Below are 27,974 nucleotides of genomic sequence, written 5' to 3'. Positions count from 1 at the left end.
CAATTATAAATGATGTAGCATTTTAATCATTATTCTCTTCTAGAAGAACTTTAAAAATTTTCAAAATTTTTTATTTATGCCCAATTTCTAATAGATTAAAAAAAATTGTTAATTTGGGTATATAACATATTCATGGAGATCTGAGTTGGTGATTAAATTGTTTTTTTTTTTTTTAATGAAAAAAATGAAGACACGTCGAGATTATCGATTGATTTTTTTAATTTAACTTAATATTTTTTTAATTTAACTAAATTTCAAAGGAAAGGAGGTCATTGAACAATTCACTATCAATTCCCGCTTACAATTTTTAGAAAAAATAATATTTATTCATTATACTCAGGAGTGAGATAGGACTATCTCGTTAGATTAATTATTAGGCTGTATCACCCTGTGGTGATTAAATTGTCCTTGTGTGCCGATTGCAGCAAAATTTTGATCAGAAAATGAACCAACAACTTGCTAGTGCATTAAGCATATTCCCCCAAGCAAACGGACATAAAAGTACGAAAACTTGGGATTCTAAGCCAATGGGGTGATATTCGAAGCCCATCAATTTTTTCGTTAAAAAATAATTGATTTTTTCCCAAGAATGAAAGCTGGATGCGTCTGAGAAACGCGCGTAATGTTCTCAGTTGATGGTGGTCCTGAACTAGAGGTGGCTGCCGTCTGGGCCCGTTTCAACCGGAACCAAATCATCTAATTTTCATCAAATTTAGTGGTCAAATTATTGTTTATTTAGACTTGAAATCAAACCGAATAATTCTAATTTAATTCAAATTATATCATTTCAGGCCAATTTTGATGTAATTCAAAATCCAAATTAGAGGCCAAGACAATCATGAATTGCATACACAGTCGAGCTTCATTTTGTGATAAAAAAGATAATTATGGTTATGCAGCACCGTTAATAAAGGAAGGCTTTTTACCTAACAAAGTTGCTGATATAAATGTGACATTAATTATTTAATTAAAAAAATTAATTATAAATATAGATCCCATTTGAAACAAAATGTCTGGTCTTCCCCTCTTCCACCAGTTTTATCAATGCTACCGCTTGGGGATCCTTCTTTAAGCTATCCCAAATTTGCCTTTGCAATGATGTGTCTACCTGGCTCCTTGATAATTGAGCGAGATATTTCAAGGGTGCTAAGTTCGATTTCCTACTCAATGCATCTGCGACCCGATTAGAACTCCCTGGCTTATATTCAAATACGAAATCGAACTCTGCTAGGCATTATTGCCATCGTGCTTGTTTGGGAGTCAACTTTGGTTGAGAGAGGAAGTGGCTCACAGTTGTATTATCTGTCTTCACAACAAATCTTGACCCCAACAAGTAGTGCCTCCATATACGAAGACAGTGTACTACCGCCAATAACTCTTTCTCTTGAGCTGTATAGCGAAGTTCAACATCTTTTAGTTTTCGGCTTTCAAAAGCAATTGGATGTCCTTCTTGCATCAAAATTGCTCCCAGCGCTAAGTCTGAAGCATCAGTGTGTACCTCAAAAGGTTTTTCCATATCCGGGAGAGCTAACACTAGTTCTGCTATTATCATCTGCTTTAGTTTTTCGAATGTTGCTTGACAGTCTATAGTCCACTGCCATTTATTTCCCTTCATCAATAACTCCATGAGGGAGTAGATCTTTTGTGAATAGCCTTGCACGAACAGTCGATAGTAATTTGCTAACCCAAGAATAATCTCAATTCTGTAAGACCTTTGGGCACTGGCCAATCCTGAATTGCCCTTATCTTGGCTTGGTCCATCCGAATTCTCCCTTGCTCGATTACATGGCCCAGAAACTTAATCCTGGTTTGAGCAAAAGCACATTTCTCCTTCTTCAGAAAAAGCTTATTCTCCCTCAATTTTTCAAAAACAAGGCGAAGATGTTCTTTGTGCTCTTGTAAGGTGGAGCTATACACCACAATGTCATCGAGGTATACCACCAAGAATTTGTTAAGGTAGTTATGAAAAACCTGATTCATTAGAGTGCAGAAAGTGGCAGGAGCATTTGTTAGTCCAAAGGGCATTACAAGAAATTCAAAAGCACCATACCGTGTTACACAGGTAGTTTTCGGCTCATCTGCTTCTTTAATACGAACTTGATGATATCCCGATCGGAGATCTAACTTGGTGAAAAATTTAGCTTGCCCCAACTGGTTGAATAAGTCCGCAATCAAGGGAATGGGGTATTTATTTCATATTGTGAATTTATTCAGAGCCCGGTAATCCACACAAAGTCTCAAACTACCATCTTGCTTTTTTTGGAAAATGACTGGGGCACCAAATGGAGCTTTCGCTGATCGAATAAATTCTGCTTCCAATAACTCATCCAACTGCTTCCTTAATTCTGCCAATTTCGGTGGGGCCATTCTATAAGGGGCTCTTGCAGGAGGTTTGGTTCCTGGCAATAGCTCGATCTAATGATCTATACCACGTCGGGGCGGCAAGACTGTAGGTAACTGTTCGGGCATTACATCTTGAAACTTAGCCATCACATCTTGAATCTGCGGAGGGAATGGAGGTGCTTCTCCACCTTCTTTGACAAGGGGGACTACCACATATGACGGCTCCCCACGCTTGACACCTTTCTTAAACTGGAGGGCCTAACAACTCCTTTTCACTGATTGGGCTAAAACTTGTGGGAATGGTACATGGCTTGTCTCCCATTAATAAGATACAATCTGCAGCTGGGATTGGGATTGCTCGAGCTCTCTTCAGAAATTCCATTCCGATTACTACATCAAAGTCATCGAGGGGAGTCACTGTAAAATCTATTTTGCCATTCCAGGGTCCCATCTGACAGGACACCCCACGAGCAACCCCCACGGTGTTCAAGGCTTGAGAATTCACTGTCTTTATCTTTCCTGCATCTGCTTGCACAGTTAGCTTAAATCAGGTAACCAATGTGTCAGCTATAAAATTGTCAGTGGCACTTGTGTCTACCAAAGCTCGAGCATTTTTCCCATTGATGAGTAAGTCCACATACATCAATCCCCTCTCCGTAGTAGCTGTTGGTTTCTGTTTTTCCAAAGCTCCAAGAATTCGTAGGGCCCCCATTACTGAGGCATCAAGATCATTTGATTCCCTATCTTCTTCTTCTTCTTCTTCTTCGGGCTTCTTTTCTTCCTCAAAGATGGCCTTTAAGGCACTTAAAGCACTCTTGGTTAGACATTCTCTAGCCCGATGTGGCCCATCACAGAGAAAGCATTTCAACGGATTAGTCTTAAAGTAGTTGGTCTTATCAGTGGACATGTGTGCCGACCCCTGTCTTGAGTTACCCTGTTCCCTATTTTGGCTCATAGGTTTGTTGGTGTTAGGCCCCGAGGTCCAAGTTCTCCTTTCAGTCCCTCCAAAGGTGGAGTTGCTTCGATCCACTCCCCCACTCACATTTCGACCCCATTTGTTTGGGCGATTATCCGAACCTGGCGGGGAGTTAAACTTTCTCTTTGAGGCATTGCTTGTATAATCATCGAGACTTTCGGCTGCGGCTAAGGCAGTGCTGAGTTCCTTTACTCCCCGTCTGACCAGTTCATTCCTGGCCTAAGGCTTTAGACCCTTCTGGAAGTTGAACAATCTGTCAGCTTTAGACATATCCTTAATGTCAAGCATGAGTGCCATGAAGCTTCTTACATATTCCTGGATAGAGCCTGTGTACTGTAACTCTGCTAGCTTGCACCGCGCATTATAGGCCACATTTTCAGGATCAAATTGAGCCTTTAGTGCTTTCTTAAAATCGTCCCATGTGACAATGGAACATTGGCCAGAAATAGATTGCTCCATCTTGGTTCTCCACCATAGTTTTGCATCATTTGCCAAATACATCGGCACCATCTTCAATTGACCTGCATCAGAGTCATTTTTTGTAGCAGTGAAGTATAATTCCATTTCAAAGATGAAATTGTCTACCTCCCTGGCATCACGAGCACCTCCAAAAGACTTGGGCTCGAGGATTTTGGCTTTTCCCATCTCAAAGGCTCCCCCATTCGTATTGCTTGCTGCTTTCATGAGCAAACTCACCTGTCCCTGCAACACTTGGACTTCTCCTTGAAGTGTCTTTGCCGTTTCGACAACGTCTTCTTTCATGTCATTCACACTACCCACCAAGGAATCATGGGCGATGGTGAGGGCTTTTAAGCTTTCTGCACAATCCCCTGCTTGAGAGGCCTCTGCCTCTAATGCGAGCACTCTGCTCTCAATATCCCCCAATCGGATAATATTTGTTGGTAGGGAATTTTGGATGGCCTCAAGCTCTATTGGCTCATCCTCACCCCCAATCAATTTGGCTACCACAGCCACAAGTTGCTCAACTTTCTTCTCCAGCACCTCAACGTGCTTATTTTGTTGCTCAAGAGAGAGGCGGACAACTTCAAGTTCTTCTGTCAATGCCTCATATGTGGGACAATTATCAATGAGAGCAAAAGCGTGCTCGACCCTTCTCTCAAGGTCATCAAGTTGATTAGCAAGGTTGGTTATCCTCAATTCAGCTCACGGATCAATCGCTGCTCTGATACCAACTGTCACGGGCCCAGCTTCAGCACTCAGTTGGGACCGTGTGGCACTTGGCTTGAACTCTTCAAGACAAGTCAGCCCACAAGAATCTCACAACAACTGCGAGAAATCAGAGACATGGTTAGCATTAGGCCAAGTTAGGCTAATGTGGGAGGTATCACAAGCATTTCGTATAAATGGGGCAACAAATAAGCAAGCATCACAAGCATGAAAGGCACAACAAAGCAAGGCACAAGCATTTCATGAAAAGACTACTTCATTCATTCATGGAACATAATTACAACCAGTCCATTATAGGCAGGGGGGAAACCTATAAGGAGCACACAACGGGACACGGAAAGCAAAGTGACTAGCTGGGCTAGATGCCCACCCAAGGCCAACCAGTCACTCCCCCCTAAAGAGCATTTGGGACATAATGCCTTGTGGTAGGAGGATACATCAATATGCTTGAGTGGTCACACCTCTAAAATTACATAAATAAAAATAAAATACAAATTGTCTCTTTTGCCCCTTAAAGAGGTTATGTTACACATCATTCTACCCAAACTTCCTACCCCTTGAACTAAAATTAAAAAATCAAACCGTTCAACTAAAATGGCTCGATTCGGTTCGATTTTTCGGTTCACACCGAAAACTGCACAGCCCTACCCAGAAGAGATTCAGTAGTAGTTATCAGGTAGTGCCGGTCTACCAGTTCACACAACAAGGTTTCCTCATATTAGTGACATGCAAAATAGGACCTCAGCCAAACAAAACTACAAGGCCTATGATCAATTATAATAAAATTAATTTATAATTCATTATAACAAATAATCGTAATTAATTTATTATACATATATAACGGTTGCACTTTATAATTTCCTCCATACACTCACTAAAACTGTTGATTGTTTTGAAAATTTAATTTTAAAATGATATATTCCCCTCTTTCTTTATACATAAATTTCTTCTTTAATTTTTTCAATATCCTTAACAATTTTTTAATCACTTACAACTTTGAAATCTATCTTATAAATTTTATTAAATTAATTTAATTAAATTTTATTATCATCAAAATTAAGCTTGCTAAACAACTTTTTAAGAATATGCATTACGAGTTTACCACCCTCATGAAATAAGAGCCCAAGGCTGACAATTCATGGGCCAGGAGCCCAGAACAATGAGCAATCGTAGTTCCAAAAAATGGGACCCCTTCTAAGGGGCTAAGGCGTAAAACAGAAATGAAATTCATTTCATTGGTGCCAGCTGCGGGCCCCTTAAATCAAAATCTAAGGAGGCTTACTTACGAGAGAGATTGTACCGTATATAAATTTTTAGAGTTCATCTATGAATCTGAAATTCACCAAATTTCATATGCTCAATTTACCAGTATGCTCTATATTCTTTTTAGAATTCATTTATAATTTATCAAAACAGAATTTTATTTAAGTATAATTAATTCTATATTTTTTAAAAAATAAATCGTAAAATTGATCTATGTAATAAGTTGTATATTCAAAACAAAATTATCTAAGACTATTAGACATGGTAATATATTTGAATCTAATGATAAAGACTTTATGAATTTCATTATTTTTCAAAGAAAGAAAGAAAAAAAAAGGGTGTGTTTGAGACTTGAGACAATGTGATCCATCGAAGAGGTCAACAAAAAGTTGGTGGATATTTAAATAGAAGAGAGAAAAAGTCCAAAGACCAATGCAATTATGCAACTTCCAATTCCAATCTATAGCACCATTACCAAATCAATTTGCGAGAGAAATACATAAAACTTTTCCCACTTCTCATTAAGCCAGGTTGCTTCCTGGGCTGGCTTCACTTCAGCCTCCCCCATATATGCCTGGAATCCAATTGTTGATGTGATGCTTCCCCACAACTCAGATCAATCCACAATAAACGCCAAAGATTGATTTTTATTTTTTATTTTTTCTATTCTTTTAATTCTTTGGTGCATGTTCGACGGAGGTGAATAAAGGGAAAAAAAAAAAAATTTTAAAGAAAGGACTTATTGTCAAAGTAGGAGGGCATTCCCACCTTGTTTATTTTTTATTTTGAAAAAGTTACGTAACTCAATAAGGTTTTATTTATTTAAAAAAAAATTGACATTTTCCTCACCTTTTTTTTTTTTAAATTAATTTTCATTCCAAGTCTACTGGAGAGAAATAACTAATAATAAATCAGGTAGCCAGCTGAGCCCCCTTCCTTCTCTCCAGTGAGACGCAAGCAGGCTCCTTAACCATTTACTATTTTTTTCTTTATTTCTTTAATGGTTTGATGAGCGACCATATCTTTTCTAACATCTTATCATTTTTTTACTTATAGTTTTAGATCTATAATTTTTAGAGATTTTAGCTGCTATAAAATTTAATTCTAATTTCATATTTGGTATTCAATAAACAATTCACATATTAAAATTCTATAATATTAATAGTTTATAGCAAATTTACTAAACTAAATTAACAAGACAAGTGAGAATGGGAGGGTTTTTATATTAAAGGTTTATAAAAAAAGCAAAGGATACAAGAGTTAAAAAAGAAGTTCAATCTACTTCTAAACATTCATCCACTTTTAAACATTAGGAGATATAACATTTTATGATAAACTTTGTGATAAATTTTTTTAATATTTAAATATTAATATAATTATTATAAAAAAAGATATAATATTTTAAATTTAATCAAAATATTAAATATTACATTAAAAGCTATTATTAATCAGATTTAAAACTTATTAAATGAATCTTATATTGTTTAAACTATAAGAATTGATTATATTAATGAGATTCATATAAATCTCGTTTTTATCACTAAACTAAAGTAATAAAATTTATTAATTACATTAATAATATTTATATTTTATGATAACCTAGTTGAGCGCTCCAACAAGATGGGGCAGGAAACTTACAAAAAAAATTAGGGTTAGAGGATACAACCTAAAAAGTGGCGTCAAAGTCAAGCCGAGGGAGCTAACAACTGCATTGATAGAGGAAAAGGACGCGGTCACTCACCTCCCTCTCTAAAAACACGGACCCCAGCAACCGCGTATAACCTCCGCTTCAAGCCTTCAACGCAGCGTATCTACCTTCCCATTCTGCTTCCTTCTCGCTTTACTTTTCCCCTATATATTCTCTCCAACTCTCCTCTCCTACCCATCCCTAAAACCATTCTTTTCATCTTATTCTATTTTCACTAGCATATGTCTCAGAGACCTTCAGTCCCTCACTCTTCTTCCATTGCTTTTAGCCTCCATTCCCATCTTCTCGTCTCCAGTGACTTGAGTCCCAACTGGGTTTCATCTTTATAAAGTTTTTTTTTCTTGATTTTTGCCTTTTTTGGGTTCCATATTTTTCATTCTTTTTTAACCAGCAAGGAAAAACAAATTAGAGGAGAGATTACTAACCATGGGTGTCAAAGGTTTTGTTGAAGGTGGGATTGCTTCCATTGTTGCTGGCTGCTCCACTCATCCTCTCGATCTGATTAAGGTCCGCATGCAGCTTCAAGGGGAGAACTTGCCAAATCCTCACCATCAAATACACAACCTACGCCCTGCTTTCGCCTTCAATTCCTCCGCTTCTGCTGCCGTCATTCCTCCTAACTCCATCCATGTTCCTTCCCCAGCGCCGCCACCCCGCGTTGGTCCAGTCTCTGTCGGTGTCCGCATTGTACAGGCTGAAGGCGTTGCTGCATTGTTCTCCGGTGTTTCCGCCACTGTTCTCCGTCAGACACTCTACTCCACCACTCGCATGGGCCTGTACGATGTTCTCAAACAGAAGTGGACCAATCCAGATACCGGAAGCATGCCGTTGGTGAGCAAGATCACCGCTGGACTAATCGCCGGAGGAATCGGTGCGGCCGTCGGTAACCCAGCTGATGTGGCCATGGTCAGGATGCAAGCCGACGGACGGCTTCCTCTGGCTCAGCGGCGCAACTACAATGGCGTGATTGACGCCATCACGCGAATGTCGAGGCAGGAAGGAATAGCCAGCCTGTGGCGCGGGTCTTCCCTGACTGTCAACCGCGCAATGATCGTGACCGCATCGCAACTGGCGTCCTACGACCAAATCAAAGAAGCGATTTTGGGGAAGGGAGTGATGAAGGACGGGCTGGGGACACACGTGACGGCGAGCTTCGCGGCAGGCTTTGTGGCTGCGGTAGCATCAAATCCGGTGGATGTTATCAAGACTAGGGTTATGAACATGAAAGTGGAGGCAGGAAAAGCCGCGCCGTACAACGGGGCCATTGACTGCGCAATGAAGACAGTGAAAGCTGAAGGGGTTATGGCCCTTTACAAGGGGTTTATACCTACGATTTCAAGGCAGGGGCCTTTCACTGTGGTTCTTTTTGTGACGCTTGAGCAAGTTAGGAAATTGCTCAAGGATTTTTAATCAATTATTGATGATGATGACAAAATTATTATTAGTATTGGTTTGAGTCATAAGAAATTGAAATGCAGTCTTATTATTATTGATAATAAAATTATAATTTAGATTTTTTTTTTAAATTTCCGAAATAATCTACAGTGTTTTTACATTATATTTAGATAAATTTTGAGAGAAAAAAAGGAAATAAAAGAAGAAAAATATTTTTTATTTTTTTTATGTTTAGATGTGTAGAAAATAAAAAAAATAAAAATTTGTAAAAAAATAAAGAGTAAATAGTATAAATTTTTTTTATTTCTCATTTTTTTTAATTTAGAGAAAAAAATAATTAAAAAAAATAAAATTTTGTTCCCTTATTTTCTTCTATTATCCAAATAAGAGAAAATATTTTTCTCTAATTAGTTTTTTCTGCTCCTTTTTCACCTACCAAACACGGTGTTAACGTTACCTCCTGCAAGCTTTCAAAAAACGAAAAAAGTTTCCTCCTGCAAAAGCGTTAATTCTTATTACTCGTAGTTGTATGCGCGTGGCCCTTCTGTTGAATTTTCCTTTCAAAAGTATTACTTGCCCTTAATATCGATGCATGTCACGGTCAGCTCTGGGGGGTTGCCAATTTCTGCAACAAGTTCTCTTTGGGAGTTCTTGATGAAGAAACGACTTATTGCCAGCCGCTTTTGGAGTCTAGTGTTGTGCGTGTGAACTGTGGAACTTGTGACCGGCACGTGGTGCTGTAACTACTTGAGTTTCTGGGACCCGCCACTTGAGCTGTTGGCCGAGTTTTATGACTTTTTCTATAACGATAAGCTATTCGTAAAAATAATGCTATTTAAATTTAATTAATATTATTAAAATTTAAATTTATCTTAAATTTAATTAAAATTTATTTTTAATTATTTAAATTCACTTCAAGTGATTATTATTATATAAAAAAAATTGAATGTATTTATTTTTATATATTTTAATTAATATTTTATAAAAAAAATTATTTTATTAATAGTTTAAATTTTAAAATTTTAATAATTTCATAAAATATTTAAATTTTATTTTATATAAAATAAAATATATAAATATTTATAAATATTATTACAAAAAATATATATTTTATATTTAATTAATTATTTATATAAATAAATTCGAACAATAAATACTCAATATGTAAAACTCAAATCAGACCCAAACTGGATCATCACTTATATTATTTTTCAAATTCAAATCCGTCATAAACCCAATTATATAATGCTTATACCTGCTCTATTAGAGTTCGATTGGATCGGATATCTGCAAAAATTTGATTAGTTACCATCTCTAGCTACGCCTTCGTGTAAAGCCATTATAGAAGGGGTTTGGTAATCTATTATCGAGTTCCATCAACTTGTATCTATTCTCCAATAACTCGGGGATAGAAAAAATGGAAATTGAAGAGGAATAAACTTATTGATGTTACTGAAAATTGCAGAAAAAATTGGGTAATGAAATTCATCTAATCAAAATTATTTGCAGGACAACCGATGAATCAAAATTAGACCCTCAAGACAATAGGTGGAGGCTTGATTCCAGGTCATGCAAGCTCACAGTGGCCAAGCAACTCCAATTACATTAAAAAGTAAGTTCACCCATGCAAAGGATGCAACAGAAATACTGCTTGGTCTCTAAACCAGCAAATAACTTTAACTTACAAGCAATTCAGCCTACGACTCGACTTACATCAAGGTGATGGTTGATATGTACATCCTGGGCCCGGGGTTAGTGGGGTGTTTGGTGTGGCGCGGCTGGTGGTGGGGTTCATGGACACCCAAGTACTTTGACGCATTGCTCTATCCTATTACCAAGTGCCATGATCTATCTACACAAATTGCTGAGGACATAAACAATGCTTGTGAGTGCACATAAATGATCACTCATTTAGTATCATCTGGGGTTGGTTCTTGGAGTTGCCTGAGGTTGGGCTTCTGATCCTTTAATTTTGCCAGAATTGTGGGATCCATGGCCTTCAGATTTTCCTTTGTCTAGATCTTGGGGATGTTGATTTCCAAAGATTTTCCTCCATCTTGGAGATTATCCGATTTTCTAGATTTTTCAAAATTTTTATGTGATTGACCTTCTGTTCCCAGCCCTTTTTCTGGATTTTGAACAGAATGAACTTCTGAACCTTGGCTCTTCTCAGGGATTTGGGGTGATTGACGGACCTCTGATCCTCTAACTTTACTAGTTGTAGTTGCTTGACCTGAAGCTCGACCTTTATCCATATTTTGGAGTTCACTGGTAAGCTGGCTTCGTCGTTCCTTCAAAAAATTGAGTCTGGTTGTCAACTTTGTCAGTGCAGAAGTTGTGGAATTCAATCCCTGTTGTGCACACAGTTGCGGCAAGTAGCATGAGTATATTTAGAACTAACAGTTCCAAAGAAAGCAATTGTGAAATTCTTTCAGGCCAACTTGGCTACTCGAATAAGCAATTACTTTAATGCTTCTTAGAGAAACTAGAGAATTTTGTATGCCAGAATATTCAGAATCCATCTTACATACACATCACGCATCCAACTCACCAAGGCAATAATCTGATTTTCCCATGAGGAGTTCTGTTTTCCCAACACAGCTAGAAAGTTTAATGTTTTACCTCAATCCTTGAGCTAGACTTTTTGGAATTGGTTGAAGACCTGGAGTTGCTACTACGTGCTGGATCTGGCTGCTGGCTTTGAGGTGGAGTCTTGTTTGATAAATTAGTTGATTTGTCTGCACAAGTATCCTGTCATAACGCAAACCCACTGTTAATGCACAGAGAGTGGATTTCCAATGACAACAAATGCTAATTAACAGGTTGATCTAGATTCCGAAGAATCTTCTTTTATGTTTATTATTCAATCTAATAAAATCGATCACAAGGTTATTTTTCAAGCTTAAACAAAGTCTGGTTATCTGCGAAGAAGCTAAGGGAATGCTGTGTATACTGGGAACTCCATTTTTAAACAATGGCAGGCTCAGATTAATTAGGATTCTCTAAGAGATCGAGGAAGCCATTATGCTTTTCTCTATTTTTTTTGCTAACCGCAAATCGGGTTTCATCTAAGACCTATTAATGGCAAGTTAAGCACATATACAAGCACCAACATGCAGTTACCTTATTTGCAGACCTTCCAACATTTGAAGTTGCATTAGCTTCAGTATCTCTCTGTTTATCTTTCCTGCAAAGAAAGACAGCAACAGCAAGTTAAGCACGTATGCACCATCACAGTTTCTTTTTGTTCTTCTGTTTTCCCAAAGGAAGAGACGCAAGATCCTTCCCCCTATCCCCCCATCACACATCATCTATTTGAACTTTGAAGCCATACTATACCACTTTGCTTGATGGTTTGAAGTATGCATTGGCTGATTGCTTGAATCACGCGTGGAGCCATGGTTTTGCTCGCACTGTTGATTCAGCTGCACACTGAGATCATCAACCTTCTGCTTCATATTGACATCTGCCTCTGCTTGACTTACTTCCTCAAGCTCTTTCTTCACCTGTAGCACACTTGCAAGTTAATAATTTGATGCATGATGATGACAAATCATAATTAGCATGTATTGGAGTTGAACTAACTTTTTCCCCAACAATAGCTGGAACAGATTGGTGTGCCTGAGATTCGTTAAGTCCTGCTTCCAGAATCATCCTCTTTTCTCTCTCCTTTTGCAGCTCTTCCTGCAGTCTTGCCACCTGTAAATACAATTAACATCAACAATCACAATTATACTTACTCATCAGTGTCAACGTTATATTGAAAAAATTCATAAAGAAATTCAACTTAGTGCACCTATTTTACCAGATGAGAACATAATAATAATAACAACAACAACAACAACAACAACAATACATTCAGATTATAGGCAACTAAGAATGTCTGTCTCTAGGCATTAAGTAATGTCAACATGATTCTAATTTCTTTTTTTGCATATCCCTTGGCCCATAAATATGTTGTTTTATTACTGAAAATCACTACAACTTGAATTAGTCCATGCTGAAAAGGTAAATGAAGTTACCTGAGAATCACAAAGATTTCCTCTTCTAGCTAAATGCTTTCAAAATATAAAACATGGATTTGTCATTGCACCACCATTTTTAAGGAGGGCAAAAAAGAAAAATGAAAAGCATGCAATAGAAATCATATGCTGATGTTGATGTCCTCACTTAAACTGCATAAAATTCTTACTTCTATGTAGCCAAACTAAGGTAAATTCTTAGCTCTTTCACACTAACACTATCAAACAAATCTGTTTCCCTTCCCATGTCTCCTAACCAGGACAATGAAGGGAGAGTGGGGGAGGGAAAAAAAAGAAGACCTAAAAGTTTGTTCATTCTCCTCTGCTTGCCCCAGTGAAATAGGGAAGACACAAAAAAGGAAAAAGGAAAGAACCAATACAACAGCACGAGTAGTGAATTCTCCCATAAAGAACATACATCTTGCTCAAGGGCTAGACGGCGCTCATGCAAGGCCTTCTTTCGTTTTTCCAAGTTGGCTTGCAAAACTGCATTAACTTTAACCTGTTAGGGAAAATAAAGTGAATTATTGTGAAACTCTCCAAAAAACTTCAATATTGATTACAAGTAAGAGGCGCCATTAGAAATATGCACCTCTTCAGAAATTCTATGTTGCAAGTCAATTTTAGCAGACTCCAGCTTCTGGATTTCAACTCTACATTAAGATCAAAAAGTCAGATGCAATCATACTTGGAGCAAACAAATAGCTGACCATGACATGTAAAGAAAGGTCTTATGCCAATCCTAAAATGTCTATTTTTGAAAAAAAAAATCTAAAACAAGAATTAAAGTAGTGTGTTTGAAAGTTGATGCATCGTTAAATCCTACGAGATGCATAAATATTGACTGGGAGTGTCAACATTGAAAGTGTCGTCACTCAAAGCTAGACACCACAAAGATGAGAGTAACTAACTATAATAAGTGATTATGAAAGAAATCCCACATTTATTAACCACTAAGCAATAGAACTGGATAGTGATAGAATGCAGGAGGAAAAGAGAAGGATAAGTTGGAAGGAGATGGGGAGACTTACGAATGGACATCCAAATCTTCACTGATACAACCACAAAAACTAATTAACAAAAAAAGTAACAGCATTCCCAAGCTCGGATAAAGGAGGAGGGTTGCGGTAGGTGACAACTAGCGTAAAAATTTCTTCACACCCTATGATATGGATTCAAATGATATAAATGTTGGGGCGTCCTCTACTAACGACGCGCTACATCGGAGCCCGGGTGTAGTGAGAAATATGCAAGGGTGTAGGGCGTTCACCGAAAGCGACGCGCCATGCTGGCGCCCGGGTGTGGTGTTAAGTGAGCAAGGGTTCCCACATCATGGACGGGTGTGGTGTTAAGTGAGCAAGGGTTCCCACATCATGGACGGGTGTGGGTAAAGAAGTTAGTCCATAGGACAGATAGTAGAATAAATAGTGGAACAGAACACAAAATAGACATAGAAAACAATAGAAGATATCATAGAAGGAGACCAATTAGGAAGGAGCAGGATAGGAGGAGGATCAGGGTTGGCACTTGAAATGTTGGATCACTTACAAGAAAATTAATGGAGCTTGTGGATACCTTGGAAAGGAGAAGGGTGAATATTGCTTGCATTCAGGAGACTAAATAAGTAGGAGAGAAAAGTAAGGAATTGGGTAATTCATGGTACAAACTGTGGTTTACTGGAAATGAGAGAAACAAGAACGGAGTGGGCATAATCATAGACAGAACATTGAAAGACGCAGTAATAGCTGTGAAAAGAGTAGGAGATAGAATTATACTAGTAAAGCTAGTACTAGAAGGAGAAACAATAAATATAGTTAGTGCTTATGCCCCACAAATAGGACTAGACAGTGAGAGTAAACAAAAGTTTTGGGAAGATATGGATGATTTAATGCAAAGCATACCGAATGAAGAGAATGTTTTCATTGGTGGAGATTTGAATGGGTATGTAGGAAGTGATAGACAAGGTTATGAGAATATTCATAGAGGTTTTGGTTTTGGCAGTCGAAATGAGGAGGGAAAAAGCATCCTGGATTTTGCTATGGCATACGACCTAATATTAGCAAATACCTACTTTATAAAAAGAGAGCCACATTTAGTGACTTTCAAAAGTGGGCAACATAGAAGCCAAATCGACTTCCTCTTAACTAGGAAGACAAATAGAGCTCTATGCAAGGATTGCAAGGTCATTCCAGGAGAGGCTTTAACAAGTCAACATCGGTTGGTGATCTTGGATGTCAAGTTTAGGAACAATTCAAGTAAGGTCAGAAGAAATAGTGTAGCTCGAACAAAGTGGTGGGAGTTCAAAGGAGTAAAGCAAGTGAAGTTCAAAAATGAGCTTCTCGAGTCCGAAGTATGGAAGCTGGATATGGAGGCCAATGATATGTGGATACAGATGGCATCAAAGATTAGACAAGTAGCTAAAAAAGTACTTGGAGAGTCTAAAGGACAGGGACCACCCTCAAAAGAGAGATGGTGGTGGAATGAGAAAGTACAAAAAGCAGTGAAGAGAAAAAGGGAATGGTATAAGAAATTACCTAAATGTGATAATAATGAGGCATATGAACAGTACAAGATAGCAAAGAAAGAGGCAAAAAAGGCAGTTAGTCAAGCAAGAGCACAGGCCTTTGAAAAGTTATATGAGAAACTTGGAACCAAAGAAGGGGAGAAAGATATTTATAGATTAGCAAGGAGGAGAGAAAGGAAATGTCAAGATCTCAATCAAGTTAGGTGCATTAAGGATAAAGAAGGAAAAGTGTTGGTGAAAGATGAGGACATTAAAGAAAGATGGAGAAATTATTTTAATGATCTCTTTAATAATAGTCAAAATGGTAATAGTGTGAATATAGATTATAAAACAATAGAAAAGAATGTGAATTATACTAGAAGGATTAGATCTTTAGAAGTAAAGGAAGCACTTAAGAGAATGAAAGTGGGTAAAGCCTGTGGACCCGATGAAATACCAATTGAAGTGTGGAAGTATTTGAGAGATATGGGAGTGGCATGGTTAACTAAATTATTTAATAAGATTCTAAACTCAAAGAAAATGCCTGATGAATTGAGGAAGAGTATTTTAGTACCTATTTTTAAAAATAAGGGAGACATATAGAGTTGCTCAAACTATAGAGGAATTAAACTCATGAGCCATACTATGAAATTGAGGGAGAGAGTTGTGGAGCATCGACTACGTCATGATACTTCTATCTCTCTCAATCAATTTGGTTTCATGCCCGGTCGTTCAACTATGGAAGCGATCTTTCTCATTAGAAGCTTGATGGAGAAATATAGAGATGTGAAGAAAGATCTACACATGGTTTTTATTGATTTGGAGAAGGCTTATGATAGTGTTCCAAGAGAGGTCTTATGGAATGTGTTAGAACAAAAAAGGGTATCTATTAGGTACATACAAGTATTGAAAGATATGTATGAAGGAGCAACTACTATTGTGCGCACAGTGGGAGGGGACACAAGAGATTTTCCGATCTCAATTGGATTACACCAAGGATCAGCCATAAGCCCTTACCTTGTTACATTAGTTTTAGATGAACTGACGAAACATATACAAGAGAGTATTCCTTGGTGCATGATGTTTGTGGATGATATTGTTCTGATAGATGAGACACGAGAAGAAGTCAATAGAAAGCTAGAACTTTGGAGAAGTACTCTAGAGTCAAAGGGTTTTAAGTTAAGTAGAACGAAGACAGAATACATGCATTGCAAGTTCAGTGAAGGCCAAACTGGTGATAGGGAAGGAGTTAGTTTAAATGGAGTGATACTGCCCCAAAGTAATCACTTTAAATATCTAGGCTCAGTCCTTCAAGTAGATGGGGGATGTGAGAAGGATGTTAGTCATAGGATTAAAGCCGGATGGTTGAAGTGGAGACGTGCCACGGGAGTTTTATGTGATCGTAAGATTCCCAATAAATTGAAAGGAAAATTTTACCGTACAGCCATACGATCGGCTATGTTATATGGTAGTGAGTGTTGGGCACTGAAAGAGTCGTATTCATCTAAGATAAGAGTTGCAGAGATGAGAATGTTAAGGTGGATGAGTGGCCATACTAGACTAGATAAAGTCCGTAATGAGAGTATTAGAGAAAAGGTAGGAGTGGTGCCAATTGAAGATAAGTTGAGAGAAGGGAGATTGAGGTGGTTTGGTCATGTGACGCGTAGACATACGGAGGCTCCAGTTAGACAAGTAGAGCACATTAGGTTAGAAGATAGAAAGAAAAAAAGGGGTAGACCTAAATTGACTTGGAGGAGAGTAGTAAAACATGACCTATAAGTATTACACATTTCTGAGGATTTAACCCAAAATCGTTTAGAGTGGAGAAAGCGAATCCATATAGCCGGACCCAAATTTTTGGGATAAAAGCTTAGTTGAGTTGAGTTGAGTTGAGTACATCAATTACATCTTATTTCCTTGGAATATCTTTTTGATCAGGGTAACAACATAAAAATGAATGTCAGCCAAATATAACATATTTCTCTTTTTAGGGATTCAAAATTAATCTATAGTGGTCACTTCTCTCTGTCCGTCTCTCATGCATGCTTACAAACTCACGCAAAGCATTAGTTAGACTTAGACCAACCAAGAAGTTAAGTCTAACACATTTCCTATTTACCCTTCAATTAACAAGTTGAACAAATTAAAGTCAATCTACACAGTGATGGTGTCAACAATGTGGAACACAATTTTTGTTTTAGGACGCAAAAATGACTATAACAATGTAAAATAAGCCCTCAAAAACATAAAATAAGGTGTCGCATGAATGAAATAAGCAAAACTTACTCGTCATCAAAAGTGTAATCAGTGGATGCCATAGAAACATTCTTCCTTGCCTGAACTCCAGTCCAAAAGTAAAGGGGGAAAAAGAATATCAGATCAGAAATAGCTATTACTTGTAATATAAACTCCTGTAATGGAAAAATGATTGACTAAGCAAATCTAATGTCCAATTTCCCTTTAAAAAAAAGAAAGAAAAACAAAGTTGGTGAAGGTTCAGTGGGAAGAAAATAACTAATAATGAAACAACAAACCACATTATAGACACAAGATATACTCACAGAGATATATGCAGATGGATCACCAGTTTGCATGTTCTCCAAATTTGTTTCCCCAGGGAAATCTCCTACTAATTCATGTGACTCAATGATTTGAGTAGCCAAATTATTGTAACTTTGGCCCTGAATATTCTCACTCTTTTCTGCATCATGATGTGAGGGTAATGAAATTTGAACTGAATTTGACAATTCTTCAACCCTACAATCATTATCTACTTGAGCGGACTTGGAATCGGGGCTATGATCATCACCCTGCATCTTAGAAGCAGATGAAGTAAGTGTTTTGCATTTTTATTGTCTTAACAATCCAATACACTCTATGTGCAACCATATTTTCATGTATATATTGTACAAATTACATAGATTCTTATGCTCTAAACTCTAAAGTACAGATAACAGACCTTACTGTGAGATATATCATTGTCCTCTGATTCACCACTGTCAGTTCCAGTTGATGCATTTCCAAGATCATCATCTGAATATGCATCAGACTCTTGTGATGCATCATCCTCATCATCATCTTCATAGGATTCATCATCATCTGTTACCTCCTCATCCTCACTTTCACACTCGTCTGAGTCGGAGTATAATCCAGGGGACATGATTCCTTCCTGAAGAAGCTATATGAACTCATAAGAAGCGTAAAGTAAAAACTTGTAGATGAAGAAAAAGCTGTAAAATTTTTCAACTTTGAAATTTTGATATTTCTCTTATTATTTAGTCTAATTACCTTTAGCACACCAATAATGGCCTATACTTTGCATTATATTGCACTATAAAGTCACCATATCATTTCAAATGTGTATACTTTATACTATTTGTGTTTTTACTCCTCAAGTCAGGACAAAATTCAGGGGCAAGTGCTGCTAAACTGAAAACCATTAAAGGAAGATAAGGGCACGAGTTTCCTCCTCTAAATGGATTTCAGAAACATTAATGAGTTTACGTGATATTAATACAAAATGAAAAATGAAAAATCTGTTGAGCTTAACTTGCCATCCCCACCAAATGGCTGCTTGTCTCTCCATATTCATTTTAGACCCCAAAGTCTTCCTCAAGTAATTCAAACATAGTTAGTGCCTATATCTTTGTAAATCCTAATGAAAACCCTGAGTAGAAAGGAAAACCTTCCAAATTTAAATATCAGCATTCTTTTCACGATAATGGAAATCATATCAATATATCACAGGTGATTCTAAATAAAAAAAAAGGAGAGAATTACAGCTTACACTGAATATCTTATCATACTCCTCCAATAATATTATAACAATGGCTTGAGCATGATTAGCTGCAGCAGCTGCTTGCAGAAGTTGAAGAGAACCATCACCTCCCACATCAAAATCATTTTCAATTTCACACTCACCAGCTAGAAGGGGACGCAGAAGTAAAGGTGCCATACAAGCAGCAACAGCTGAAGTGCTCATTCGATTCTCAGCTTTGTGGGAAGCCACAGTTTGCATCATCAACAGAATTCTGAACACCAAAAAAAAAAAAGTGAAATACAACTATTTAAATCAACGCCATAGGCTGAGCAGAGACATTATGTAAATAGTTGAAGGACATCATGCACAAACAAAAAAAGATAAGGGAAATCTTATACAATATAAATTAGCTGACCGTTCTGCTGGATGACGTGTGTATTTCGAGAGGTTGTATGGTACGAGAGCCTGTGTAACCCCATATGAGTGCTATAGAGTATAGATTATACAACCGTATTGTACAGCCCATGTAACCTAAGGTCGCTTTGACAAGTGAACAATCATTACCTCTTCAGAGAGGTCGTCTTACTACCTCTCACAAGGAGGCGTCCCTTATTTTAAATATGAATAGACGAGGTCTCTCACATGGGTAACAAGCTCATTAATACCAGAGATACGTTGCGTCAACCTAATGAGGGCCCTAGGTGCTCTTCCTTGATGACAAGATGTTTTAGCTGGCTAAGTAAATATAAACAGACATCCGCTATTAATGCACCATAAGTCTATGACCTAGCAGGCATTCAGGTCTATATTTGTTAGACTCACAGTAACTGCTACTTCAAGGTGTCAGAGTAATGATAATACCCTATGAGGACATCTTATGACATTTTTACTGGACCTACATTGAATACTACAGGTCCATTTGTACAAAATCATAATACATGGCACTAATCTATTGGATGTTAAGAAGTATATATACATTAACTACAACAGGTATAGACATTTGGAAAAACTCACATTCTCTGTATTCATTTACTAAGAACATTTACTCTTTCTCTTAGTCCTGATTGTCCCTATTCTTACTTAACCACAGAGTGCCAAGTGGGGAAACCCCTTGGCCCTTTAACTCTATGTCGCCTTGCAGATTGTGTAGTCATAAAATCCTACAGACCAGACAAGTGCCCAAAAGTAGTCGTACAAGTCTTGAAGGGCACCGTATTTCACTTAACCAGCTTTGGTAGAACCCAGACTTAGTGTCCTCATGTCATTCATCTAAGATATCATCTGTATCAGCAGTTATCAAAATCTAACACATTATTATACTCATTCCTACTCTCAACCATGAATGCGACGGTTCACGTGATGCAGCTTTACAATCCAAATGACTAAAATTAAGTCTAGTCTAAAATTATAATTACAGAAAGGAAAAAAAAAATCTCAGCTTACTATAAGCTGAAACACTTGGAACACATCCCCACTCCCCTTCCAAATTCTGCCTTCCATTTCTTGGGCATAGACTTGGAACAGATAGAGAAATAAATCATAAAATGCACGTTAAAATTGTCTGAGAGAATCCAAAGCAAATTTGGCCGGGAAACCAAATTATAAATGATAATTAGGAAGAAAAAACATGGGGGACAAAACAGAAAAGATACATCACTACCTTTGTAATAAGCGACGGTTTGGCTCAGGGAAGGTTTCTAATATTGCTACTCGCATGGCATTAACTCGATTGCCACGATCTTTTCCTACATTGCAAAAGAAATTTGTCAAATAATGAAATGGCATTGAAAAATATGCAAGCAACTGAAGACACCCAAACGCAATGTCATAGGAATAAAATGTAGAAACAAATTTCCTTGACTAATTTCCACTGAATTTTTTAGGAAACTTACAACTTCAGGAGATCAAGAATTTCAGCATAATAGCTACAATTGTTAAAGTTACATGAATTTCCAGCACCTTCCTTTCAATTAATTCATGTTACTCCTCGCTACAACAATCTTTGACCTGATTCTTTAACTTAGTTGTAAATCCAAGAAATTTTTGTTCTTAATATCAGTGAAGATCAATTTGTTCAAGACAGATTTCAAATCAAATCTTTAGTAGATTTTAAAAATACCATTAATGTAAAAGCATATCTAATCAATCACATACTACACAGTAAGGAAACTGAATAACTATGCCCTGTATAACAAACACAGCCAAGATATGGATATTAAGGTAATTATGCACAAAAATAAAACAATTCAGAGTAGAACTGGGACAGATATGGGCGTGTTTTATGATTTACCATGCATAACACTTAAACAAATTTGTATTTCACTTGCCAACAGAATTGCATACTACTAAAATTTTTTTAGTACATGTGAAAGGCAAAATAAACAATAAGAGGTAATGGAGCTTTACATTGTTCAACATAGTTTTTTATGTCGCAAAACCAAAAACATCCATCTTTCATCCTATTTAATTTGACTGACAAACAGAACCATAATACTGCTCAAAAACTCTACTTCAAATAGTAGTAAGAGAAATTATATGTTTGGAACAAAAACGGTGGAGTTCAAAATAAGGATTGTGCATCAATAAAGTTTCTACAAAAAAAAAATGTCAATTTAAATGGCACTTGTGATATTTCCAAATTACATTGAAGTATAACGTGCATAGCTAATAGATAAAGCAACATAATATCAGATGACAATGATAAAAATACACACTTCAACAACAGACTTACGAAATGCTTCTAGCAGTGCTTTGCAGCAAGATGCAGGGACTGGAGAGGATGGCAACTCACGGAGGAAAAACTGGAAGATTGCAAGAACATTGAATAAGAAAGTAATGATTTCATAATATGTTGTAGACTGCATTCATTATGATAAAGAAAATACCTTGACACAATCAGCAATCACATGTGCATCTTCCTCTGGAGAGAACTCTGATTTTCCTGAATCATAAAGCATGTCCAAAACCTTTAAAATATAAAAGGGTAACTCAGAACCAAAAATATCTCCAACATGAGACTCACATTTAACTGCCTTCACGATATATACTACTCCATAAATGCAGACAGGGTTTGCTAATTATGACAAAAAACATTTTATATTTTGCAAGCTAGTCAAATGTAATTCAAGGAAAAGAATACCTGAACATTAAATTTTAGATTGGTCTAAAATGTGAATGTGAAAAAATTGCCTACATCAGTTGCCTTTTGAAAACAAACAAGAAGTACTACAAAAGAAATTTAGTAAACCTTGTTCATATTCCTGAATTCGATGCTCAACATCATCAACAGCTGCAGCTTGACGTAAAATTCCTTCCACCTTGACTCCTGTTTATTAGTTTTCAGTTGATCAGATTCAAACAACTGGGAAAAGAAAACAAATCTGTCCATATTTAACCAACAGCAGATTCCTGACTTTCAAGAGATCTTGGTAGATTAAGAAAAGACCTCAACATGAAAGCTTTATTAGGAAACTTCAAAAGGTAAAGTAAGTTGGAAGAAATTTTTGAAAGGGAAAGTACAGGATTTTTTATGAGATCCTTTTCGTTTATCTCAAAACTAAAAATGAATAGGAAAAGAAAGAGAAGTTATTATTTTCTTCAAAGGAATACAAAACTATAATAGATTATAAAACTTCAAGTAATGAATACAACTAACAAATTACATGCACTTTTTGAAGGGCAGCTTGAAAGTCGATAACAAAGAAAAAAGTACTTGTACAGACTTTTTCCTTCTACAAGAAAACAACCCATAGACTCTACAAAGAGACAAGGCAAGGTCAATCACCCAAATCATACTGGCAAAAGGAAGTGCATAAATTGGGCCAGGGGGATTTTCTGTAGCACAAAAATTACTTAAAAGGGTAAACTACAATTTTATAATGAGTTTTGGCTAAACCTGCAACTTAGTCCCTGCAGTTTTAAAATTAACCAATTTAGTCCTTAACATTTTAATAAACCTACAAATTAGTCCCTGCCATTAAAATTCCAATTAAGTCTAATAAAAATGATAAAAATCCCTTAACTCTAATTTCAATTTAAAAACAATTTAGTCCTTGAGTTTTTTTTTATTGACAATCTAGTCCCTGAGATTTGGTTAAACCTACAACTTAGTTCTTATGGTTTTAAAAGCAAGTAATTAGTCCTTAACATTTTAATAAATATACAAGTTAATCGAATCATAGTTAATTCCCCATTAAATTTAGCAAAAGTTAATTCCCCATTAATTTTAGCAAAAATGACCAAAATAACTTTAACTCTATTTTCAATCAGAAAACAATTTTGTCCCTAAAATTTCATTCTATTAACAATTTGCATCCAGATTCATATTTTATTTTCTTTTTTATATATAACAATATAATATGTGAAAATATTATAAATTGATAAATAGATCATTATTTATATACTATTAAAATAATAATGACATAAATAGAATTTTATAAAATTATAATGGCTTATTTGTAAATAGTTATAATATTTAAGGATCAATTTGTAAAATATATAAATGATTTTGTAATTAATCAAAATTTTCAAGGACCTTAAAGTAATTAATTCATATTTTTAATAATTATAATTTAAATTTAAAATATTTAATTTAATAAGACTCACATTTTAAAAATAGAAGGATAAATCGTTAATAAAACAAAACATCAGAGACTAAATTATTTTTAGATTGAAAATAAAGTTAAGAGTATTTTGATAATTTTTGTTAAAATTATAGGTAACTTAACTGGAATTCTAACAGCTGAGACTAGCTTGTAGGTTTATTAAAATGTCTAGGATTAAATTACTTGGTTAAAACTACAAAGACTAAGTTATAGGTTTAACCCAATATCAGGGACTAAATTGTAATTTACCCAACAAAAAAAAAAAACATAAACTTGGGGCAAAGCACTTGCCAATTATGTTGTTTCTGATAACAAATGCATTCTCCCTTAAGCACAAGAAGAAAACGTATGCCAACCAACAAATAGTAAAGTGTTTCATATTCAGCGGAGAGAATAATGCAAGAAGGTAATTTAATGGTAGAACACACCTTAAAATAGTAGTAAACGGTGCCACAAGCAAGCATGGGAAAGAAAAACCTACCGTGCTCTTCTATATACCTAAGAGCCTTTTCTAGGAAAGACGGAGATCCATCAACATCTTCTAAAGCAAGTAAAACTGGTCTGCCAATGACCATAGCTTTTTTGGGCACTTTATCCTTCACTGCAGAGGAGAGAAATAAAGCATCACCAGCATCCCAATTAAGTTAAAAATGGAAGAGAAAAATGGTTTCCTAGTTCAAAACTTCATAAAAGAACTCATGCAGCAAAAAATATTCTAAAAGAACTTTGAAGATTGCCATGCCCAATAATTCAGAGATGGGGCCTGGGGACACCAATTATGACAATAAATGAAAAGAAAATTTGGAAGAAAGATCTAAAGGTCATGGGTGAACACCACAAGTAAACTACTAAAAAAATTGGCATAAGGCTGTTCCTTGTTTTACATAAAAAGTGCGCTATTAGCACTTATAACCACCTAGAATTTCAATATCTTATCGGTTTTGCTGTGTAAAATCCTTAATGTCTTGCCCCATCTAAGCAAAAATTCAAGCCATGCAAGAATCTCAATTACAGCTGCAAGTGGCAATCATAAAACATGACGCCAAAAAAGAACATACACGTTACCGCACACTGGTCCAAAGAACAATCAATTTCATCATTCTGATCGTTCTTGAAGATACCATTTTGCCCCATCACAAGAGCAGCACTTGGTGCTCCTGCCAGAGCATTCTCAAGTGCAGTCTTCCACTCATATAAATCTTCTAAAGTTTCAGCCTGCAAGACACATCAAAACACTATATATCAATAGAAGATAACACAATTTCAACAAGGCAATGATAAATAGTGGGGAACGCTCCCAATTTTCATTTCTGCCCATCATTTAACATTACCACATTTGCTTGATTGATGATTTCTTCAGTAAATTTTGACCACTCAAAACAAACATCAATTCTTTTACCCCACAAGCCCCCTTGATTAAAATGTTATTCATAGAATTGAAAGCAAAGTCAATTTTCACTAACCACTCCCACCAAAGCACCAGTTCATACTTCATAAAGGGAATATAGTGAAGTACAAAGTGTCCGAGTTCTGACTTCCTTGACTTTGACAGGATTGAGTTTAATGTAAAACTCAAAATGGCTTGTTTGTTTGGTTTTGTGATATAATACAGAAAAAGCAATCTCAAAATAGACAAATAAAGGAATAGAAAGCCACCTTAAGAGTGAAAGCTCGCCCATCACGACCATCAGGAAAGAGAACAGTCAAAAGTTTTTTGTCTGATTTCACAACCACACTAGAAATCAACCAAAGAAAGTACTATGAAGTAAGTAAATTAGACTCAAATTCTGTTGTGCAAACAACTATTACAAACAAAATAGAATTTAACTGTTTAGAAAAAGCAAGCCGACCTGCCTGAATTGTTGAGATCAATACCACCAAGAGTCAAGTTCACTTCACTCCCTTTTTGAGTAACAACACTCTGGAACGTTCAAATATAGTAGGTGAACCTTGTAAAACTATAAAAACGCAACCAACATGCAGAAAGAAGGGGATGGGAATAAATTTTTACAATTACAATATTAGATGCTGTTGTCCATAGGAAATGCGTGTTTGCAAATTAAAAAGTATGCAAAAGTACTTACTGGATCACTTCGGAAGAAAACCAGTGAAGTTCGTGTAAGAATAAACCACCGCTTCTTCCAGGATGTCCAACCAATTCCTATGTAAAGAATTTAGAGAATACAAAGTGATTAGAGATAAATCTTAGATGTTCACAATATATATATATGTGTATAGATTGTTGTACATAACTCAACTCCGATAAGTTGTTACACCATGTTCCCTATACAGATACCTAAACTCTGATTAACGTACAACTCTAAACAGAGAACTGGAGCTTTTTTTTTTTTATATAAAGTTCAATCTAAGGTCAAGAGTTGGAATCATCAAAACAGCCTCTCTGCAAAAGAGCAGAAGAAAAAAAATGCCTACAATCGACAACCTTCACAAAGCAGATAGCTCTCCACTAGGGACACCCTTAATAAATTTCTGTGGGATCTTATCAAAATTCACATAATGTGAGTTTGAAGCAAGTTCTAACTCTACCTTCTTTCTTTTTCCATAATTTCTTTCCGTCAACGGAAATGCATAAGCAGGATATATAAACAAACGTATGTTGGTTCAGGAAGCATCAAGAATTGTACCATTTTTAGATGACTTGATACAAGCACATTTAAATGTTAACTGTAAGAATTCTTGATGATATAAATACATAAACAACAAACAGTATCTTGCTTTTTATCATTAGGTGTAAGAATTAAGAAAAATACATAAATACGAGTTTTGAAAGACACCTTTAGATGATATAAAAAGAGGCCCACTCTTGAAAACCTGCAATAAAGATTATATACATTAGGCCGCAAAAGGACCATTAGATTCAAAACAAGAGATTATAGATCAAAATTAAAAATAACCAATAGACTCCATCAAGCAATAAACTCCAAAGCATACATTTTAATATATATTAGAGGATAAAATCCTATGTCTTATGATTACTTTCTTAAAAAGCACTACTTAGAGAATGGTGTACTTAAATGAGGCAACTGTCATCAAACTTTATTTTCACATATCATAAAAAAAAAATTAATTATAATTTCTGCGCATAATCCATCTCAATTATTAGGTTCGAAAAAGAGAAAAAGAAAAAAATTACTATGACAATTGACAAATAACCTTATCAATAGCTGTAACAATGACGATAATCATGAGGATCTCATGAGAATTTCAAAGATAAAAATTATTTTTCTCAAAAAATGAAAAAGCAAATCACCGTATTCCCAGCCCGGGAACCAACATTTTCAGACTGTCCCTGCGGCGGAGTTCCCGCAGGAGGTTGAGCAGCACCGCCATCTCCCTACACAAAACAAAACAAAACAAAACAACAGACATAAATAAATCACAAAAAAAAAAAAAAAACACTACTTCAAATGCGATCACGGTATACATTGAAATTCAATTTTTCAAAATAGCGGCCAAGCCAACAAAAAACAGATTATAAAATTTAATTGGCATCGTTTTGCATCACATTGTACCTGAGACAATTCTGTGTTTGTGTTCTTGTTCGTAGTCATCACTTGATCCGCGAATCACTAAAAATCGCATCTCAGTGGACGATCAGCAAGCGAATACACTCTGCACCTGCACCACCATGGCCACATTGATCAAGCTCAAACTCAATTCACGGAAACAAATTCATAGCTAAAAAATGGTTAATGTACCCGGTTTTGGATAGGGAGAAAGAGGAGAAAAGAGAAGAGAAGCAAGCGTAAAGATAGAAAGAGAACAGAAGCGAGACTTTTTTGAGAAAATTTCTTTTCCTTTTTTTTCCCCCTTAGATAGCTGTGGTGGTAGTTTCTCCTTTCTCTCCAGAATTGATTTTCCAACAGAAACCCGGTGGTCAAGCAAATAACCTCCGCAAAGAAAGCGGGGGTCTCTCCTAACACGAGGCAGTGACACTTGTACACGTCATACGCGTTCTTCTCTCAGCGAACGTGTTGGAGGGAGTATATGATTCATGGAGGGCATTCCCTGTAACTTCCACTCATGTCACAGTCTGTCTATTTCTTGCACACTCACCCCTTCGCGTTGTTTTCATTGTACCCTTGTCATTGGCTTGGCCGCTCAATTATATGTTATGTTCCTGTTCCCCAGCACTCCAATAATCTAGTAAATGTTTTATAATATAGATATCTTAACATTTTTTTTTGATAA

At 36.2% G+C, this 27,974-nt stretch overlaps 2 protein-coding genes across 6 annotated transcripts; one reads left to right on the top strand and one right to left on the bottom strand.

The window, feature by feature from the left end:
- The first annotated feature begins 7,641 nt into the window (after positions 1-7,641).
- Positions 7,642-9,004, top strand: LOC110634195 (mitochondrial uncoupling protein 5). The gene has a single exon (XM_021783139.2). It carries the CDS (start codon positions 7,905-7,907, stop codon positions 8,886-8,888), a length of 984 nt encoding a protein of 327 aa, XP_021638831.2. The 5' UTR covers positions 7,642-7,904; the 3' UTR covers positions 8,889-9,004.
- A 1,328-nt stretch (positions 9,005-10,332) lies between these two features.
- Positions 10,333-27,869, bottom strand: LOC110634188 (rho GTPase-activating protein REN1). 5 transcript variants are annotated; one of them, XM_021783131.2, is made up of 24 exons: positions 27,482-27,869; positions 27,296-27,401; positions 27,058-27,117; positions 26,558-26,594; positions 25,847-25,923; positions 25,613-25,683; positions 25,419-25,497; positions 24,821-24,977; positions 24,244-24,363; positions 22,406-22,483; positions 22,044-22,099; positions 21,890-21,959; positions 20,819-20,903; positions 19,186-19,429; positions 18,358-18,576; positions 17,960-18,208; positions 17,685-17,809; positions 13,488-13,548; positions 13,314-13,397; positions 12,459-12,572; positions 12,213-12,379; positions 11,997-12,060; positions 11,496-11,624; positions 10,333-11,224 (listed from the first exon to the last, which is right to left on the bottom strand). In XM_021783131.2, exons 2-24 carry the CDS (start codon positions 27,332-27,334, stop codon positions 10,889-10,891), a joined length of 2,721 nt encoding a protein of 906 aa, XP_021638823.2. In that variant the 5' UTR covers positions 27,335-27,401; positions 27,482-27,869; the 3' UTR covers positions 10,333-10,888. The 5 variants fall into 5 exon arrangements, with proteins under 5 accessions (XP_021638823.2, XP_021638821.2, XP_021638822.2 ...); XM_021783129.2 differs by having other exon boundaries at positions 27,034-27,117; positions 27,482-27,868; XM_021783130.2 differs by having other exon boundaries at positions 18,358-18,567; positions 27,034-27,117; positions 27,482-27,867.
- Positions 27,870-27,974: the final 105 nt, after the last annotated feature.

This window comes from Hevea brasiliensis, chromosome 16, assembly GCF_030052815.1.
Source record: "Hevea brasiliensis isolate MT/VB/25A 57/8 chromosome 16, ASM3005281v1, whole genome shotgun sequence".
Lineage (NCBI taxonomy): Eukaryota > Viridiplantae > Streptophyta > Magnoliopsida > Malpighiales > Euphorbiaceae > Hevea > Hevea brasiliensis.
This window is presented reverse-complemented; position numbering and strand designations above follow the sequence as displayed.